The following is a 17,622-nucleotide window of genomic DNA, read 5'->3' on the forward strand; positions in this document are numbered from 1 at the left end:
ACAAGATGACACCCGTGCGTCATTCCATTAATGAAGCAAGCAAGCAAACAAACAAAATAAAACCAAAAATCGCTGTGATTGGTTAGCTTATAGGGTCTAGGGGAGAGCTCAGCACTATTATTTTGCTAACAGGATATAATAGTAAATTGCCTTCTAAGTTCTTATCTTTATGGAAGTAGATCAGTTCATCTCTCAACCTTCACCACAGGAGTTTCCTTTTGTAGTGGACATCAATTAATAATGAAACCCACAACCAATCAATGCACAGAAAATAAAGAGATTGTGAAGATATAAGCATGATATATAAATTATAAAACATTCCTTCCTACCAGGGATCAGAAATCACCAAGGAAGAGGGGGAGAGAATGACTTTAAGAGCCATGGGGTTAGATATCTCCAGCAAAACAGCATTTGCAGGGCAGGGCATGGCAGCTCAGCTGCTCATCTGAAGTCACAGAAGCTGTGAGTGAATGGAGAAGATAATTGAGTCCAGTCCATATCCTAGCCTGGGTGGTGGAGGGTCTTGTGTAATCGCACCCCTATCTGAGGAGCTATTGGCTTCTGGGAAGAGAGTATCAGTTCTTCATGGAGGCCACCCCCAAGAGAATAGATGTGCTCCAATAGATGTTCCCGAACCCATGAAGATGCAAACAATCCCAAATGGATCTGGTAGGCAGCATAAATAAGGAGATAGAAAGGACATAAAGTTAGGAGAAAAAGTGGTAGCTGGGTAAGGGAGAAGTTGGAGGAAAGGAAATGGGGGTGTAATTGGCCCAAACACATTATATACATGTGAATATTAAATAAAATAAAAACATTACATATAAAACAAACTGCATACTATCATAAATCAAGGATTAATAGTTGCTCAGAAGTTAACTGTTCAAAGGAGATCTCTGGTTATTTGCTCATTTTTTCCCCTAGGTACTTTGAAAAACATCTTTTTAAAGGGATCATTCTAGCAAGGAGATAAAAAATAGGCAGTGGTGGGCCAACAATAAAATTGAGACAGGATGACCAATTGTGAAACAATTGCATTAGTTAGCAAAGATTTCAATAAGGCTCATGAGTCACAAACCAGACATTAACAGGTTCTCTAGTCTGGTAGCTGAATGTAACCTGACCAGCTTGAGCCATGTTATAGAACAAAACTGGATCAGGAAAGCATAGGGGCTATTGGATATTAAACAAACAAAACAACTACAGGTTTAAAGATAAGAAAAATATTATCTCTAACAGCATAACATAATTATTTCTCTATCATTGATCAGTGGCTTATGGAAAAAATTTGAAACTACAAAACTAATATTTACTATACTGCCCACCTCTAGTGCTGTCCTCTAAGGTTAGCTTAAAAAATAGTCTTCTTTTGTCTCACTAACTCTATCAATACTAACTGCACAGTGGTTTTTCTTACAACTCCTCTGTATAATATTTCTTTGTCAAAAAGGATAATTTTTTTCCTACTATAAAGGACACATCTTTTTTTATTAGATATTTTCTTCATTTACATTTCAAATGCTATCCCCTTTTCTAGTTTCCTCTCTGAAAGTCCCCTATACCCTTCCCCTGCCCTACTCTCCAACCCACCCACTCCCACTTCCTGGCCCTGGCATTCCCCTGTACTGGGGCATATCATCATCACAAGACCAAGGGCCTCTCCTCCCATTGATGACCTACTAGGCCATCCTCTGCTACATATGCAACTAGAGACCAAAGCTCTGGGGAGTACTGGTTAGTTCATATTGTTGTTCATCCTATAGGTTTGCAGACCCCTTTAGTTCCTTGGGTACTTTCTCTAGCTCCTTCATTGGGGGGCCTGTATTCCATCCAATAGATGACTATGAGCATCCACTTCTGTATTTGCCAGGCACTGGCATAGCCTCACAAGAGATAGCTATATCAGGGTCCTGTCAGCAAAATCTTGCTGGCATATGCAATAGTGGTAAAGGACACATCTTTAACACATGCAAAGACACTGGCCTCATCTCATTAAATTTCTAGCAGAAGTATTGATAAATCTTTTAAGAAATTCAAATTTGATTAAAGTGGGGGTTTGTTCCATTCATATCAACTTCTTCATTAATGTTTTATCCCTACCTTTCTTCTGGGCAGTTCCTTTTTTATTGATTAAGTAAAAGACCAGATCCATTTCGTTACAAACAGAAGTGTGCACCTCCTTACAATGCAGGCTTCTCTTACTGTAAAACTTTAGGAATAGCACAGAAAGACCAGTAGTATCATCTTGGCTATAAGACGTTTTAATTTTTATCTTATGAAAATAGTAGTTTTAAGATAAGCATGGCTAGAGAATTAAGATATTTTTTCACTTGATAAAACAACATTCCATGTTCCCACCTGGGACAGGTTCTATAAAATAGTTTCTGAGCCCATTGCCAATCACCTTTGTGACCGAGACTTCTGTTTGCTCAAGCAGGGTCATTGGAGCATTAGACCTTAAAGGACTGAAACTTTCGTTTTCTTTCACTATATTTGCTTAGTCACACTTAAGCAATAGCTCTATTAACTTCAGACCCCTTTTAAGGAAAATGTACTCATTTTCTTGAAGAAGCTAAGGCATACACTATCCTTACTGCTGATGCCTCCTGTCTGTAAGCTGCCTTACTTACACTTAGTTCTTCCAGTAACCTTCCAGTTCTACCTTAGCCTTTCTTCTCTAGGGCACACTCTGTGATTTTTCACCAGAGCATAAAATCTATACTAAGAGGCAATAGCTAATGGGGAACATTTCTGTATAGTTTCATTTCAGTGTAATGGAATGGTTCAGGCACCAGCTCTATGAAATAATGACAAAGTCACAGAGGAGCAATAGACCGCTGTACATACAGATTGCCATAGCAAATACAACAGCATGTCTTGTATAATATATGGCCATGCCAAAATGAAAACTGAACTTATTTCAAAAGAATCATGCTTATTAATGTTTAGAGGAAAGGTCAATACATTAAATTTGTGGGTAGCAATCTTGAAATAGTCATCTCATCTAGTGAAATAGAGAAAAATATCACTAATGCCTTTTGTTGACATTTGTGATGATTGAACAATGAACAAATGCACTCTTGTGATTGATATTAGTTCATAAAAATGTCAATTCATTCACACAATTCTGTTGCTTTATCTCAACTCAGAGTGGACTAAAGAGGTCCTACTGTTAGGTCTCAGACCAGAAAGACTGATATTCTGCTTATATATCTGTGCCTGAGTTGAGACTGAGTGTTGGGATTATCATTTACACATCTACACAAGGTACAGACCAGGTAATGCTTGGGAGAGTTTAATATTTCTATATGTAAATTAGTCATGTAGTCATCAGTCATCTTATCAATTTGCTTCTGTAGAAAAGCCATGTACAACTAGTTTATTATATAGCTTTAAAAAAAGAAAATTTCTCCAATGTGATGACTGTTGAGAGGAAGGAGAAAATGCCAAAATCCAGACAAACACAATTATGGGAAAGCCATCAGTCTTACATGAACATGACTGACACTAGATGGAGTTACAGGTAAGAACTGAGCTAGATAGCCAAGAAAAATCAGCCTCTTCATACCTTTAACCTTTACTTTAGCATGGAAGATAAAATACTGCCTGTTTTTATAGATTAAGGCATGTGTGACCCCTTATTCAAGTGTACCATGGAATAACCTTCATTCAAAAACAAAAAATTATATATAAAATACATATTGAGGTTCATAATGCAGATTTTAGAGAAAACAGAAAATAGAGGTGGGTCACAAAAGAAAACTCCAAAAAAAAAAAAAAAGATAAAGTTACATAATACACTAAGTTTAGTGTATTACACTAGGGTCATCATAAGCCCCGAGAATTTGAGACATTTGGTTGCTCTGGGTTCAAGAGAGCAACTCAGATGCTAGAGGGACTTAGCATAAGCCTGCTTAAATATAGAAAGAATCAAGGCTGAGTAGAGTGAGTTTGTTAATTAGAACCCTTCTTTAGGCTAGCTGAAGAGAGTTTATGTATAGTACCATAAGCCTAATCACTTTAAAGTATAGCAAACTATATTTTGTCAAAAATTAATATAAGAAAAATTTCTCTACAAATGACATTAGTGGAAGAATGAAGAGAGGGACTTCAACCTAGAGAAAAACCACTCCAAGATTCACATTATTGACAAAGTATTTTATGCAGAAAAATTAAACATTATATAAAAAATCACAATTAAAGAAGACCGGCAAAATTGAAAATGCTCCTTTAAAGGAGAAATAGGGACAAAAAAATAGACCTATGAAAGATGCACAGATTCATTAGTCGTTAGGAAAATGCAAATACGGCTCTCCAGAACAGCTAACCTTTTTGTTTGTTTGTTCCAACCATGACAAGTGATACCAGGCACCTGCAATGAGCCTAATCACTAGTGGACCTGCAAAATATGCTCCATCTAGATACCTGGAAATTTTTTATGCTGTTAAATATATACTTATCTTATGGTTCAGTCATCCCACAGTTAAATATTTGCCCAAGATGTAAATATAACTTCTCATAGAAACTTGTGCTCACATGGTTAAAGATGTTTCATAAACGAACACCCAAATTGCAAACATTCAGATGCCCTCCAGCCACCACATGTAAAACAAACAGAGGAACAGCAATCAACTAGAACTATGAATGGATTTTGAGAGCATCCAGATTTGGAAATGAAGAATAATTCTAGTGGACACAACATTATGAATCTGTTTTGTCTTGAAGAAGGGTTCAAATTAACAAACTATATAGAGAAAACAGAAAGAGAAAAAAGTTATCATTAGAATAGAACTGAGATAACTGTGGCAGACAGTGTCTATTAACAGATGATAAAACTAATAACCACAAATTTGAGAATAGAAAATTTTCATAGTCTAAATTATCTGTCGTCTAATTACACAGTATTTCCAAACAGGGGAGAAGTCACTTTGCAGTGCGGTGATGTAGGAGTTGGCATCCTAAAGAATGAAATGCTTGTATCCCTTCCCACACTGCACTCAGTGAGGTTCATCCTTCCTGCAGACTTCCTGCCAACCAAGGGAGAGCTGCATATCATTGTGAGACTACAGACACTAATGTGGAGGACACTCAGAAAACAAGCTGCTCAGTATTCATGGGTAGTATGGAGGTCAAAGACAAAGAAGCCCAAAGAACAGATGAGAAGAGACTAAAATGATGTGAGATAAATTCTACCCAGGAGCCTGGAACTGATAATAGAGCAAAAATAAGAGACAGCCCTGGCAAGGCAGAATGAGAATACAGTACCAATTGCCCCACCTATCTGTCTTCCTTCCCTTCCTCACCTCTCTCCTTCTTTCTTAGAAGATACTAATATAATGCCCAGACTAACCTCAAAGGTGTGAGCCTCCTCATTCAGCTTTCTATGAGCTGGCACTGTGAGCATGTGCCACCACACTTGGGTTGTTTCTTGGCTTTGATATTAATTGTATGGTTATCAGGAGGAACTGGCTGAAAGTCATATGAAAAGTATGGCTTTCGTAACATTTTCACTAAGTCTGAAATTATGTTGAGATGCAAATTGAGAAAGTTTCATAGCAACATACTCTAACAAAAGAAGCAGCAGCCGTGACAGCACCAAACAGCATTGAACTAGGTTCAGCTTGGGTGCAATATTAAGTCCTTCGGAAAATCCTACACAATAAATGAAGACTGTGTGAGACTTCCCTCATTGATTCTACAGGGGCTTCTAAAAATACAAAAATCACATGGGAGGCTCCTTAGTCATTTGGTGACTTTTACAAGTCTTTAACCCACCCTACATAAGGCTGCTAAAGGCTTCTGAAAGGCTTCTTAGCCATGACCAAAGTGCCCTCTCCTTAGGCTGGCTGGCTGATTCTTATTCTCCTGAATGCATGGCAGCAAATTCATGCCTATAATATGGCTTTACCTACTTTGTTTTTAGTTCTCCCTGAATTTAGATGCATTGTGCCCTCTACTCAGACCAAACTTATTTTAGGGATGAAAGGGATGAGATTTATTTTTTCTGAAAATGAATATGACTTTACTTTTTAGACGGCTTTATTATTTTTTATAATTTATTTTTTATTAGATATTTTCTTTATATACATTTCAAATGCTACCCCAATTGTTCACTATACCCTCCCTCTGCCCTTCTCCCCTACCCATCCACTCCCACTTCCTGGCCCTGGAGTTCCCCTGTACTGGGGCATATATACCAAGGGGCCTCTCTTCCCAATGATGGCCGACAAGGCCATCTTCTGTTATATATGCAGCTAGAGACACGAGCTCTGGGGGTACTGGTTAGTTCATATTGTTGTTTTTAAAGGAGATATTTTGAATGAATACATTTTTATTTGTAGACTCTTTTCTCTCTTAGCTCCTGCAGTTTACAGTGTTACTTTCATAGCCAACAACTTATTAGATGTCTTTCTTAAAGCTCTCACTACTTCTCACAGCCTATCACACATCATTAGCAGGATTAGCGACATAGAACCAAGAAGGGGAAGATGCTGGAGGTTGATCTACAGAAGTGATTGAAATGAGTGACATTGAGGAGACCCAGATATTTCAACACTGAAGGGACAAGAATACATTTCCCTTAAATACAGAAACAATATTTGTATTATTATTATTTTTTATAGAAAGAGAGACCCTAATCTGACAACAGGAAAACATCCCAATACGTTATTCCAATTTCCCAGTGAGCCTTGGCTGTGCTTGAACAGAGTGTGGCAGAGTGTGGCCATCTTATAATTAGTTGCTGCAGTCACATAAGATGCATTTTGTTTAGCTGTGTGTATATGTTATAATCCCAAGGGCAAATACTTAGCAGTAAGTGTTTTACAAATCCCCAGAGTCTCCTGAAATCACCTAGGAATAATTCATCACCATTTCCAGCAACAGCAAAGTAAATACTTAAGGCTAATGGGAGAAGAAAGTCCAGAGCATTTACCTGCCTTCTCCCTTTGCTACCACTCCTACGCACTTCTGCTTCTGGGTCACACCTTCCTCACATTCCTATTCTTTCCTTTCATCATAGCAGGGAAGCAGGCTGTGTCCTCATGGTCTAGTTTCCTTAGATTTCAGTGATGCCAAAATCCTTTCCTGGTCAGTTTGCTTCCAACATCTTCTCAACATCTATCACAAACACTCACCAACACCATTCCTTTACCAACCATCTTGGCAGATGAACTTGTGTTCTACACCATCAAAGCAAAGGAAGGAAGAAACACCAGATGGAGTCCTGCTCTGGAGACCACCACCTTCTTACCACAAGTGTGTGCCTGAATCCTGGACTGAGATCACACTAGTATTTTACCCAGTCTTTTCTGGGATGTAGAAACAGAAGTATAAGAGAAATAAGAATGAATTAGAAATGCCATAGTCATTAAAAATAAATGCTTGATTTAAGAATGAAACTCTAGACTTCCTTTTTAAAAATATTTTTTGCAATTCTTATAGATTTATTTATTTATTATGTATACAGTATCTTGCCTGCATGAAGGCCTGCACTCCAAATGAGGACATCAGATCTCATATATATATATATATATATATATATATATATATATATATATATACTTATAAGTATATATATATACTTATAAGCCACCAGGTGGTTGTTGGGAATTGAACTCAGGACCTTTGGAAGAATAGTTGTGGCCTTCACCTCTGAGCTATCTCTCTAGTCCAACTCTAGGAACTTCTGACACATGAGTAGAGTTTGACCTTCCCTACTCAATCCTGAACCCCAGTACTTGGAAAAGTGCTGTAGCTTCTCATATAATACACATTATTTGAATAAGTGAAGGCTTTAATGGATGTTAATCATTTTGAATTTAAGATAGCAGGAGCCTTGACTATTTTCAAAGCTACGAGTTTGCAGCGTTAGCATACATCAAATATTTTGCTCTCTACCTCTGGCTGAAGGGAGTATATTTTTCTGAGATTGTTGTTGTTGTTGTTTTTGTTTTGTTTTGTTTTTCCAAAGGATGTTTCTTGGTTCTTATTGTAGTTGGTTCCTTAGCTGATTTTATTCTAGGGATCTCTCTCTTGCTCTGACAGCAAGACCTATGCGTTCTATTCCTTGTTACTTCTCTTCTGTCTTAGCTTCTCTCTCTCTCTCTCTCTCTCTCTCTCTCTCTCTCTCTCTCTCTCTCTCTCTCTCTCTCTCTCTCTCTCTCTCTCTCTCTCTCTTTTGGTTTCTTTTCCTGTTTGTGTTTTTTACTGATTAAGGAAGTTTCCTGAGAATCTCATACATATGTGTGTTTTAATGCAGTCCTCTTCCAGGGGATAACACCTTCCCTACATCAGCTACTAACCATTACCAGTCTGCTAAATGCCTTTTCATTTGCATCTGTGAGCCAAGCTCCTTGCTGGGCTTCAAGAACTTCCTGGAAGCCTTCAGTTAAATGCAATCATGTTCAAACAAGAAAGTGCTATTTTCTCTAAATCTGTTCCCTTTCTTTCCCTCCTCTCCTTTCCATCCTCTTTCTTACAGGAATAATATGATTAGAAGCCATTTGAATATGACCTTTCCTCCTCATCTATGATACAATCAGGCAATAACCAAAGTGTCTCATTTACGTCTTGAAAAATAGATCTTAAATCTATTCCTTTCAAAGTATATATTGATTAATATATTTTTCTCACCATTTTTTTTGTCTTTCTGCACTGGCTTCCTTGCTATTTTGTCCTTTTTTTCATTATGTAATTAATTGACACTTATTACTTTTGCTAGCTTTCTTGCTATTACACTAATGTGCTAAGTTCTGATTCAAGACTTAAAACAGTTTGCTATCTGTGCCTAAAACACTCTATCATTCTTCTCATGATTTTGCTTGCTCTTTGCTTTCAATTCTCTCTTGCTATCTAAAATGTGTTTATAGAATTAGATTGATTTTTTTTTGTTTCCTTCAGTGTTTAACTCCATCTTATTGCTAATTAACAAAAGTGTACAAAAGAAGGGTCAGTTAGTTACTCTTCATTGGATGGAACTTGTCCCATCGCACCAGGAAATAAGGATCCCTGCATGTGCCAGCTCAGTTGATGATACCATCAAATGAGGTTCTGAGAGCTAGTCACCATCTTCCCTATACTTCTTGGCTTGACTAAGCATCACTTTTCTTCACCCGGTGCCATCAGAAAGACCCTAATTATTATAGCTAATCAATTACACACTAGAACTTTAAAAACTGTTAGCAAGAGTAGGCCTACTATTTTATCAGTTAAAAATATCAAATATTGCATTTCAGTTACAGAAAGCTAATTAATATACTATCCAAACTGTAATGTTGCTTACAGATAAATTTCCCCATATTTTTCCGATGTATGTATTATAAATTAAAAAGTTGGCTGAAATTTTCATTTCTCTTTCATTGTGAACCTCATTAATATTTTTTAATTATCAGCATGAACCTAAATTTATAATGATCTTGGAGGGATCAACCATCATGGGATAAGCTTTCCTTATTGAACATCTCATGTCTTTTGGTTTGTTAAGGGAATAGGATTTATTAGGGTTACATTTGACCTCTATGTTTTGTACTCTGATCTGGACTTTTCTTTCATTCATAGGAAAATAGAAACCTAAGCCCTAGAGTGGTTTGGTGACTATTCAGTCCATAATTAGCTGGTGAAGCAGTTGCTCTAACAGTGGATGTTTGGAGGATTACCTTTATCTAACAAGAATAAGCCAAGCTGAGAACTAGGGAGCCTCTTTCTATGAATGTAGTACAATGCTTTTTGACTGAGTAGAATTTATTCTTTTATGTATGTTCATAAAAACTCCCTGTGAGTAATTTATAACATTCTTGAACATACAAAGGTTCCAAATAACTCTAGAAGATTCTATTATAGCTTTAGTATTGAGCCATGGGTTCTTTAAAGAATGTCTTAGAATGACATGGAATTATCTTTGGGAATTTGTTTGCTACTGGGGATGACTTCTGTTCCTCTTTACTGAGTTTGTTACTTAGGCGATATAGTTAGTGCTTGTAAATGCTCTTTTTACTTAGCTGGAAGATAGACCCTGTTGTCTGTCTCACAGTTATTGTGCCATACTTCTTCATCACTAAGCTGCAATTCTTAACTTCTTATAGAAAGCTAGCCTTTTACCTCTTGGCGATGTAACTAATGTCACTGACAACTATCAGCTACATATCAGTGACTACTTATGCTACTAAGGATTACAAGTCTGTCCTCCATCTGATGGCTTCTATTTCCTTCCTGGAGAAAGAGTATGTGTCTCCTATATGGTTTTAACTGATTCATCTTTCTTTCCATCAGTTATATCTTAACAGGCTAGTAAAATTGTGATATGATTCATCATACAAAGAGGTTCAATTTTTATCAGACATCGTTTTTTTGCATGATGCAGTCTTTAATCATTTAGCTTTCCAATTTAAAATAAAAGCAGTTATATGTGAACATATGATGGAGCAGAAGTGATTCAAAGAAGTACACCATGCATGCATCTAAGAGAAAAGGCTATACATAAGACAGAAATATACTCACATTAAACGAGAACTTGTAGACGGATGCTCTGAAGGATTTTATTTATTATCTTATATCACTTTTAATGGAGATTCAATATATTTGTTTCCCAGACCCCAGGACAATCTATCCGCAATCAGGCCCTTGTACTGCATCATTATCTTCATCAGTATCTTTTATGCAGTTGGGGGCGTCTTTAGGGAACATTAATTGCTAGCTATCTCTTAGCTACTTAAGGGCAATCCTGGAACAATTACTGTGTATTTATGGGAATGAGGTTTTCATTTATTTATTGCTTTTCTTCTAACAATCCCATAGCACTTGACTCAAGATGATAACAGGACAAGCATCATCACTGATTGTTGCCGGAATTGCTTTTCCCTCATCCCCACAATGTACCCTGCAGCGCCTCAACACTCCCTTATGTGGTTTGCGCTTAGCAGTTAAAACTATAATGCTGATTGTCATCATGGAGATACTGACTTATATAGAATTAATTTTCCCATTTTGTAGAGCCTTCTTATAGGTCATTTATATATACATATAAATATGCTATTTATAATATAATATATGATAATATATGGATAAAGTCATAGTATTTATTTGATAAGATTTGATCTATTAATGGAAGAAAATAAAGATCTCTTACTTTCCAAACTCTAAGTCTATTGCTGTTCTCTTATTTTTAGACATTCTATGTGTAAACTCACACAAGAGAATTTTGGCATCAAACTTAAATTATAAGCCATCCTCAAAAATAAATTTTTCATGTAAATATAAAAGTAAAAATGAAGGAATCACTTGAAATGGTTAAGCTAGTGAGAGGAAGATGATGCTAAATTCAGTATCCATTTATAGATTTAATTTGTATTGGAATAATTCAAAGTCTTAGAAAAGAGAACTGAGATTCTCTAATTAATGATATCTGGGTTAGTTTAGTTTTATTCTACAGACATGAAAGTTCAGTATAGAGATGTTAAATAATTTATCCAATGTGTACAGATCTTAACTGGCAAGAGCAGAATTCCTATAACGATTCATTGATTTGGTTATTTATTGCCGTTAAAGAAACAAATTTAAACTTAATGGCTTAAAACAACAATTTTACACAGATTTAGCAGGCATTTAGATACTATGCATCTAATAAAATAATAGTAAGTTCATTCCTAGGATGTCTAGCCTCCCCAACCATGTGTCATTAGTTAGATTTATAGTTTCGGACATGCATTTCCTCCTATGATGCAGAACTTAAGACCTCTGCAGTTTCTTACTCTTATAACATTTGTACCACTAGTGTACATGGCTACAGTTGTAGTTCTCGATGCATAGATCGATATAGTTCTTGTTCCTCATTAAAAAGCATCTTTGTGTCGTGGATGGTGGTTCAAAGTGATAACGTAAGTGTCAGTGGTATGTGACATCTAGATCACTAGGCACAGGAACCACAACAGAAGGGAGAGAGGAAAGACTGTAGGAGTCAGAGATCAGGGAGGACAAGAGTGAAGTAGTGCCTTCTGGCTCTAATAAACAGCCGAATGTACGCACTCATAGCAACTATGGTTTGCCTATATACAACTTGCACAAGATTGAGCCAGTCAACATTCCAGAATGGTAGAGGAACTCAAATCTCTACCTCCATCTGAGGAGATATGGACAATTAGACTTCCAAGAGAGGGAGAGTCACTTTTCTTTATGGCTATGGCCCCTAATACATTTAGAATACTCCACTGGATGTAGTGCAGGAGTATGTGGGGAACATGAATTTGACCTTATGGAATATTAAGAAAAGTAAGGACACAAACTTGGAGTAGATTTCAGAGGAGTTAAAGGGAAAAGTAAGAATATAAATATACTCAAAATACATTATATGAAAAGAGTTTAAGAATCAATAAAGAACCAAAATTTATTTGAAAAAAACCTCCTCTCTTATAATTTCTTGGGTTGACTAGATTGAGTTGATTTAGTTTCTTTGCCCTGCCACATGGCCAAAGCTGCAGGTACCTGGCTAGGGTGCGAATTGGGTAGGGATGTAATGTCTGAGATGGTTCACTCACAAGACTGAAATTTAGTGCCATCTAGCATGTTGAGTAAAGTACCTTGATTCTCTGTTTTTAAAAAAAATCTATCATCTATCTGTTCATCTGTCCATCCATCCATCCATCCATCCATGCATCCATCCAATTCATTGTGTATGTGTTTGTTTGTGCTTGTGTGTGTGTGTAAGACATTTAACATGTGTGTGAGATTAATGTAAGAGAGATGTGACTATATCCATATGCAAGTCACAACATGGGTGTTAAGGACAGAGGACAATGGTAGCACTCAGTTCCTGTTGGTACCTTGAGATTAAACTCAGACTATGTGCAATGCCCTCCTACCTTGCTAGGCTTCTTTTTGCAATGCTGCATGGATTATTTTCATTCCACATGTAAGTTGGGTTTCAGGAAGAAGAATTATAGACTACAGGTAACAATTTGCAAGTATATAAATGCCATGTGTCCTGACCTTGCTAATGTCCCAGTGGGCAAAGTTGGTCACATGGCTGAATTCAATGTAATTGTGGTTGAGAAGTGCATATGGGTGAATATTGAAAAACTTAAATCACTACAATAACAAGTCCACTATAATGATTATTATTTTGAACTCTCTTCCATGCTTTCTGAACTATTGAGGCTGCCATTAATCTGGTCTCTTGAGAAACATTTTACCAATGCCGTGGGTGAAGAATATAGAGATTTTAGATGCAGAGTTCAGCACATATTTTTTTAAGTTATTACATTTTCTTATTTTTAACTATAACATGAAATTTTAATGTCCCTTAAATGGTTTGAAAAATATTTATTTACATATTTTACTTTTACGTGTGTGTTTGTGTTTACATGAATTTATATACATCACATATGTACATGAGCTTGTGGTAGCATAAAGAAATCATCAAAATTGCTGGAACTGAAATTACATATGATTCTGTCCTAGTAGTGGGCTCTGGAAACTCAGCCTAGGTTCTCTGCAAGAGAAGGTAGGATGTGCTCTTAACCACTGAACCATCACTCTAGATCCCACTCATATAAGTGAAATAAAATGTCACTTTAAATATTTAAATAATTTTTATGAAAAATTCAATTATATTCTCTGTTGGGTTTTATGTTTAGTTTATTAGTAAATAAAAATGGATACATATTGTTATATTTTTTGCCTTTTTTCATTGTTCAAATATGTACAATATGCAGCCAGTTACTTAAAGTATGAGTAATTTTAGATTTTAAAGTAATTTTCTTTCAAAACAATGACTTTGATTCCACTATTTCTGTAACAGCAGAATTGTTATCTCAGCAGTTATCTTATATTTTACTTTGGACCAACTATAATAATTTATTCATAATGCTATTAATAGAGCTGACTTCCATATAGAATTTTTTCTGGAAAGGTTTTACTCTATGATAAAGCATTTTATACTTGTCTATTAAATGTATTTCTAAGGAGCAGTAATTTACTTTAATGAATCAAATATTGATAGTCAGTCTTCTATTAATATTGACATTTAGAAAAATATAACCCGCTCCTCTTGAGTCATTATGCTAAGCCAAATGAGCAAAGTTAAGGGGTGATTCCTTTTCCGAGCTTTGTGGTAACCTATGTAAACTCTGATAATGCCATGGCCTAGAGACAGACACTGAGAAGAGAGGTCAGAAGCCAGCATCCTGAATGAAGTCGCTGTCTCAACAACTTGGTATTTTTATTATGACTTAATAAAATCTAAGAGCACTGTAGGAGAAATAGTGAGGAAAACCAGGAACTTACTTTTAGTGACAACACCTTCTAGGCGAATGATGTTTGGGTGGTCAAACTGACCCATGATGCTAGCTTCTCTTAGAAAATCTCTTCTTTGTCGGTCCATGTGGCCACCTTTCAATGTTTTAATGGCAACTGGGATCTCCCTTTTCCCTGGTGTCTTCAAACGCCCACTGCAGACTTCTCCAAATTCACCTTAAAAGACAAAACAAAAATCATTTGTTTATACCAAACATTTCTATTTCAGAAAAATCCAAATTACCATGATATCATTTAGAAATGAACCCCAAATACATCTTTTCAATGTTTGCTTGAAAATGCTTGTGTGAAAAATATGCTTGGTGTGTTTATAATGCTTCTGCCATTTTGTATTACAAATTTAGGTGAAGTAGTGTTCTTAGAATTATTATTATAAAATAAAAACATTGATTAATTTTCAGAAACATTGAAGGTGTTATTTCTGCATCAAGGCAGCTCCTCAAGAGACATCCCTGATTTGCTACACAATTATGTCCAGCAGAATGGGATGTGGTAGTGTAATTTTTGAGGAAAGCAATGATTATCTGACATTCCCTGATCTTCTTCTCAGTCCTAATCTATGGGTCAAATTCGGGCTTTGTTTAGACAATCCTGGTATGTATAGTTGATTTGACCCGTGAAGTCATAAGTCTGGGCTTTATGACAATTAGAAAACAATATTGTTTTAATTAATTTATCAACACTGAAAAAAATCCTGTGCTAAATACAGTTATAATAGCTTATTATATAGGATACAGAATTATACAAGATATATTGATAGAAATATAACTGTTATACTTCAGCTCTAGTTTATGAATAGGTTAAATATGCATGTTGCTGCATGAGTACATACTGCCAGATTGGTATGAGAGTCACAGAAGTATACGGTACTATCTTGTGCACCATTAAAAAGAAAAGGAGATGAATGCAAATGAATCACTTAAGAGTAGTCCATCCATGAAAATGCTGTTTCCATTAAGAACAATCATGATTTCAGGACTAGATGCGAGGGAGATACTTTATGTTGAGGTGAAAATAGTAGGATGTACAAATAAGGAGGGGTCAGAACATTCAAGGTGGGTGTGTTGAAGACAGATTGAAAGGTCAGAAACAGCAAGGAATGGTGAAGACATAAGGCAACTGACTCTGAGGGGCTGTTACCAGAAGGCTCACAGCTCTCTCAGTGTAACACGGTACATTCAACAAAGATTAAGGGCATGGGGGAAAGAACTCAATAATAAAGCACTTGCACGGAAGTATGAAGACCTGAGTTTGATTCCCCACAACTCATGTTAAGTAAGTAGGTGTAGGATGTTTTAATTCTACTTAGAAGGAAATAATCACAAGAGGTGGAGGGAGGGAGGGACCTGAGTGGGAGAGAAGAGTAGGGGAGGAAAGGGGGGACAGGAGAGAAGCCCAGAGGGCCAAGAGAATGAATAGGATCCCTCTAGAAAGTACCAGAGACCCAGGAGGTGAGTGACTATAACAGGTCAATGGGTTTGACCTTAGTGAAAATGCCCAACACTGGAAAGAGGGAACTCGAAGAGTCTACGTCCAGTAGATAGACAGGGCCTCAAGTGGAGGCAAAGGGATACTAACCCACAGTCAAAATTTCTGACACAGAACTGTTCCCATCTTGTTGCAGCCCGCCCGCAGTCTGCAATGCGAACGGTTTAACTGAGGATGGCAGTTCGAGCTGAAAAGAGAGGAAGCTAGACGGGGCGGGAGAAAGAATGAGGCCAAGACGATTTTATGTTTAAGGCACCCCTTTACTAATTCCAACATTCAGTTATAAAGGAAGGGGGAGGGAACCCAATTTCCCGCCAAGTAACTCGGGGTCCAGTAGCAGGACGAACACGTGTGTGCCTCCAAGCAGCAAAGCGACAGGGTCCAGCAGTGGGCGTGGCAGAACAAATGAGCAGGAAACTCCACCCTTGAGCAAGCAGGTTCTAGGGTGGAAGAAGGGAAACCACATCTCCTCCCATTTGTTAACAAAAAAAGAAAAAAAAAAAAAGAAAAGGCTGGCCTGAGGCAGAAAAATTATCTATGCTCAATAGTTCTGCCTGAGTTCTTAGGGCTAAAGAAAAAACCTGTTTCCGTGGGATTCTCTATTTTTTCTAATGGTAAACTGTATCTGGCTAAGACTGTCCTTATTATCTTAGTAAACCACTAACAGAATAGCGCTGAGCTGTAGGCTCTGACTTTATAATGCTAATTAGTGCTGAATAGGTAACTTCTTGGTTGCATTTTAAGTAGGGCGTTGGAACCCTGGCTAAGTTTGACTGAACAAATTTGAAATACGCTTTATTAAGAATAACATTGAGTTGATATTCCTCCGCAATTTTGGATGATAGGTGGGGAAACAGGGAGGAGGGGTAAGACTGGCTCCTTAGTACAAGGCCAATTGGCTTTTTTATTTGGGTGGGAGGCAGTGAAGGGCTTGCCCTTTTGACAGTATGGTCTCCAACCTCTCTCAGCAGGAAACTCCACCCTTGAGCAAGCAGGTTATAGGGTGGGGGAAGGGAAACCACACCATCTAAAAGAGCTACAGGGACAAAAATGGAGAAGAGACTGAAGGAAAGGCAGTCCAATGACTGGCCCAAAGTGGGATCTATCTCATGGGAGGAAACCAAGGCTCAACACTACTACTGATGCTATGATATGCTTACAGATGGGAGTCTAGCATGACTGTCCTCTGAGAGGCTCTACCAGCAGCTGACTGAGATAGATGAAGATACTTACACCCAACCATTGAACTGAAGTTGGGGACCCCTATGGTTAAATTAGGGGAAGGATTGAAGAAGTTAAAGGGGAGAGTGACTCATAGGAAGGCCAGTAGTCTCAACTAACCCAGACCCCAAAGTCTGAGCCACCAACCAGGGACATACATAGGTGGGTCTGAGGCCCCTGGCAAAAATATAGCAGAGGTCTTCCTGGTCAGGCCTTAGTGGGAGAAGATGGCTTAATCCTCTAGGGTCTTGAGGCCCCAGGTAAGCAGGGGGCCTGTTGGAGTAGGAACACCCTTTTGGAGGCAAAATGTGAACAACATACCAATGAAACACACACACACATACTATGTAGCATTATTCATAAAGAAGTTTCAGTCATTTAAATTTCAATCTTTTAAGGGTGGAAGGAATAAGAATATGTCAATTCAGTTTATTAGTTCAGAGTTCTAATTAATAATTGGATATGGATAGGTAATCACATTATAATTTGCGGCACCACAGATTTCAATTAGCCATATATTCTTTGCATTAATTCAACAGAGTCAACCAGATGTTGATTGTATGTGAGTAATACCCACCATTTATTGTTGAAGAAAAAAAGACAATG

The 17,622-nt window shown here is 37.2% G+C and overlaps 1 protein-coding gene across 3 annotated transcripts in view; it reads right to left on the minus strand.

Moving 5' to 3' along the window:
* The window catches only part of Epha6 (EPH receptor A6), a 922,149-nt gene that overhangs the window by 235,447 nt on the left and 669,080 nt on the right, over positions 1-17,622 (minus strand). For all 3 annotated transcript variants that reach the window (XM_021184473.3, XM_021184474.3, XM_085832510.1), the window contains one exon: positions 14,278-14,463. In XM_021184473.3, the coding sequence (XP_021040132.1) occupies positions 14,278-14,463 (186 nt within the window). The remainder of the gene's footprint in view (positions 1-14,277; positions 14,464-17,622) is intronic.

Source organism: Mus caroli, unplaced genomic scaffold, assembly GCF_978045245.1.
Source record: "Mus caroli unplaced genomic scaffold, Mus_caroli_1 scaffold_17, whole genome shotgun sequence".
NCBI lineage: Eukaryota > Metazoa > Chordata > Mammalia > Rodentia > Muridae > Mus > Mus caroli.